This window comes from Octopus bimaculoides, chromosome 13 (genome assembly GCF_001194135.2).
Source record: "Octopus bimaculoides isolate UCB-OBI-ISO-001 chromosome 13, ASM119413v2, whole genome shotgun sequence".
Lineage (NCBI taxonomy): Eukaryota > Metazoa > Mollusca > Cephalopoda > Octopoda > Octopodidae > Octopus > Octopus bimaculoides.
In genome coordinates, this window is record NC_068993.1 from 58,957,693 (window position 1) to 58,961,635 (window position 3,943).

A 3,943-nucleotide genomic window follows, 5' to 3' on the forward strand; every position below is an offset into this window, starting at 1 on the left:
GTGCGACCACCTGCAGACTTTCAGCCCGTATCCGCGCAATGGCGCAAGTGTGCCGCCATCGCTCCCACCACCCCCACCGTCGAACTCAGCATCCGACACAGACTCTATACAGAAACCAACCTGGGAGCTTGATTATCCAAACATCTTGGAAAATTATACGGAATGTAAGTCATTTAGTCTTTTTAGGGTTTTTTTTTTTTGTCTTTAGAAACAAATTCTTTGATTTCATTACATTTCTCTTTTCTTCTTGAAGAAATTTTATTTATATTTCGAAATTTTTTTTTTTTTTTTTTACATATTAATAGAAATGTTTATTTGTGTTTCTTTGTTTTTCATTAATTGTTTCTTTTTTGCAGATTTATCTTATTTTAAAGAATGTATTTATTTTTAATCATTTGATTAATTTATTATTTCTAAGGCTGCAAAAGAATTATAGGAAAACTGGTAAAGTGCTGGATTTAAAATATCTCTGCAGTATTTAGTTACGTCTACTTAGGTTCAAATCCCACCAGTGATGTCTTTGATGTTCCCCTCTTGGAAGATGGTGAAACCATAATCTGTCATATACTGAGGTCAACTTACAAAACTTGGGATACTGTGATTACATTAGAATTATTATTATTATTATTATTATTATTATTATTATTATGGACTAGTGATTAGGGAGTTAACCCACAATTACGAGATCATGGTTTCAATTCCTAGACAGGGTGGTGCATTGTGTTCTCAGCAGCATGTTGTCTGTCTTTACATTCTGAGTTCAAATGGCACTGGGGTCGACTGTGCCTTCTTTCATCCCTTGCAGGGTCAACAAAATAAGTATCAGTTGAACACTGAGATAGACTGCAGAGTAAAATTTCAGGCACTGCCCCTTCCTCTTTGGATAAAATTTGTAAAAACGAAATCTGTTTATTCTTCACTTTATCACAGTAAGAAAATTTAACAAAGTTACTTTGTTATCGTATTTCCTTATTTCATTCATTTCTTTTTGCCTTTAATTAAAAATGTAAAAAAAAAAACAACAAAATACATTTTTGCTTTTGTATTTTTATTTTTATTTGAGTGGTGCTTATTCTAATACCTTAAAGAATACCAAATGCCAAAGCCTTCTTTTGTTAATATCTATCATAACAACGTGGTCCATTTCCTTGGTGCTTCAGTTTTTTGGGTTTTTTTATAACTAAAAATGCATTTTCAAGCCAAAATTTTTCTTGGAGAATCTCTAAATAATTTTGTAACTTATTGCTTAATTTTAAAAATAATATGCAGACTTTATATATTAGCATTCCTCTTGGAATTTATATTATTTCAAATCCTATTGCTTTGGGTTGTTGAAGAATTTGCAATCCCCAAATTATTTTAAATCCTGTTGCTTAAATTCTAAAAATGTTTTACAATTCTTAAAACAAGATTTCCCCTGCAATCTCTTAAAATTCATAACTTGGTGCTTACTTTTAATACCAAAAAGTCTTCAGAACCTGACATTTCTTTAGCAGCACAAATTTGATATTTCTCTTGTGGCTTTACAGTCCTCAGAAGCTTGTGCTTCTTTCATTATCCATGAAACCCAACATATCAAGAAGAGACGATGAGTGAGATAGCTCCTCTACAGCAAGAATCCTCTTTCCACAACACATAGCATAAAGCTACCTCCTTTTCAGCTGTACTCTTACTCCGTTAAGGGGTGCATTTTAGTCTTGTGAAATACATGACAACCTCATTAGTGCTGATGCCATGAAAAAAAGGACTCCGTACACTCTGTCAGTTGGTTGGTGTTAGGATGGGATCCAGTCATAGAAACCATGCCAAAACAGACATTAGAACACAAGAGAATTCTCCGACTCATCTGATCCTGTCAAAGTGTTTTACTCATGACAGCACAGAGGAGAAACATTAAATGATGATGATGATGATGATGATGATATTTATACATACATACATACATACATACATATATATATATATATATATAAGAGAGAGAGAGAGAGAGAGAGAGAGAGAGATTCAGAGAGAGATAGTAGATATATATACATAATTACGAATATGTGTATGCAATGTATGTATATATATATATACATACACACACAGACATGTATGTATCTTATACAACATATAGGTGTGTATAATATATGTACACATGTTTACGAGCATAAAATCTAAGCATGAAAGCCAATGGTTAGTGAAACCTTGGAAGGCCATATCCATGTATATAGATACATAGGTACGATTACACACTAACATGTAGGCATATATATATGTCTGTGTATATATGTGAATGTATAAGTAAACTTGCTTATGAAAGTACATGCAAATATCTATGTATATATACACATGTTTTACACACTTAAAAGTGCACAGGAACAAGGTTTATGATGCCTTTACTAAAAGTCTGCATATGTAGTTGTAATTGCCATTGTCATTTAGACCCAAATTAGCCCTAATCCATCAGGCCTATGATCAAAAAAGCATTCCATTTGTGACCATCCTGTCTTTTTAGCATATCCTAGAATATGTTGCCAAATGTGTCCTGCCTTCTGTTTTAACATGGTAGGATGTCTTTTGAGAGAGATGTAGCTGCTATTTCTTGTAAGCTTGACAACTGCATCGGAACTCTCTTGTTGTCTTGTCGCATATACTGCAACATACAAAAATGGTGCTGCTATTGACGGTGCTGATGGTCACTTGACAACGGCCAAACCACTAACAGCAGTAGCGAGAACAGCAATAAGAAAGATAATGATGGCATTAATAAGAGTTAATAAATAAACTAGTTAAGTAATAGTTGAAGGTTCTTTAAAATAATAATAATAATAATGGCCTGGTTTCTTTGTATTTCCATTTCATGAGAGTAGCAGAAAGGAAAAATTCCATGAACTTGGCCAAAGCCATGCCTATACAAGACCCTTCTCCTCTTTTCCACCGCAACCTTTCTGGACGTGATACCTCATCTTATGGCAGTCTACCGATGACTGGGTCCGAAGAAGACCTTCCTGGTACGTTGAAATGCTTCCAATTTTTACGGATCTCATATGATGTGACATAAAAAACTGTTTGTTTGTTCTTGTTGTTGTTGTTTGTCCCACAATATGACTTTGTTAACAACAGCAATTAATTATTTAATTAATAATTAAAATTAAATGAAGCAAGGCAAGACAAAATGAGAGAGGGATAATTATTTTGTTTCCCAAATCAGTGATTTTTGTCCAGAATGACAATAACCACCACTACCACCACAAGTGGTGACATTGGACGTCTAGTCTTCCATGTTTCACAATATCATAACCATTAACATGAATTAACAGAGACTACATTTGCATGTTGCCTACATGTTACTCATAAGATACCCTACTATTCATTGAAAAGTGAAGTCAAAATTATTCATGAAAAAGTGGATATCTATCTATCTATCTATCTATCTATCTATTTATATATATATATATATATATATATATATATATATGACTACTGAGTAGTAGAGGTGAAAATCTGGTAAGTTAAGTTTCTAATCCCAAATCTAACACCCATTTATAATTATTTCTCTTCGCTTAAATTGATTACACTCTAGAAAAATGTCCTTTATAGATTCATCTGCTAACTTACAATTAACAAAAATTGTGTTTTCTGAGTAAAGAAGCCAATATGAACTAACAACCCCTCTTTCTCTTCTCTCTTTCATTTTCCCTTTACCTTACATCCTGATATATACACACACACACACACACACAAGGGGCTGCTGGAAAGTTCCTGACTTTGAGTAAAAGAAAATACAGGAGGATCGGTTAATTACGATTTTATTCAACATATTCCCTTCCCAGATCCACGTTTTCCTTAGTCATGTAAAAGAACACTGAAGGCTGAACCTCCAAGCAGCCCTTTCACAATACCCTTAAAACTAGGAACTTTTCGGTGACCCCTCATGTGTGTGTGTGTGTGTGTGTGTGTG

General features: G+C 33.7%; 1 protein-coding gene across 1 annotated transcript in view; it reads left to right on the plus strand.

Moving 5' to 3' along the window:
• Positions 1 to 6: 6 nt before the first annotated feature.
• LOC106876693 (protocadherin Fat 1-like) overlaps positions 7 to 3,943 on the plus strand; it is a 46,544-nt gene continuing 42,607 nt past the window's right edge. Inside the window, exons 1-2 of the mRNA XM_052972511.1 lie at positions 7 to 164; positions 2,853 to 2,993. Coding sequence (XP_052828471.1) covers positions 2,870 to 2,993 — 124 coding nt within the window. The 5' untranslated portion in view covers positions 7 to 164; positions 2,853 to 2,869. The remainder of the gene's footprint in view (positions 165 to 2,852; positions 2,994 to 3,943) is intronic.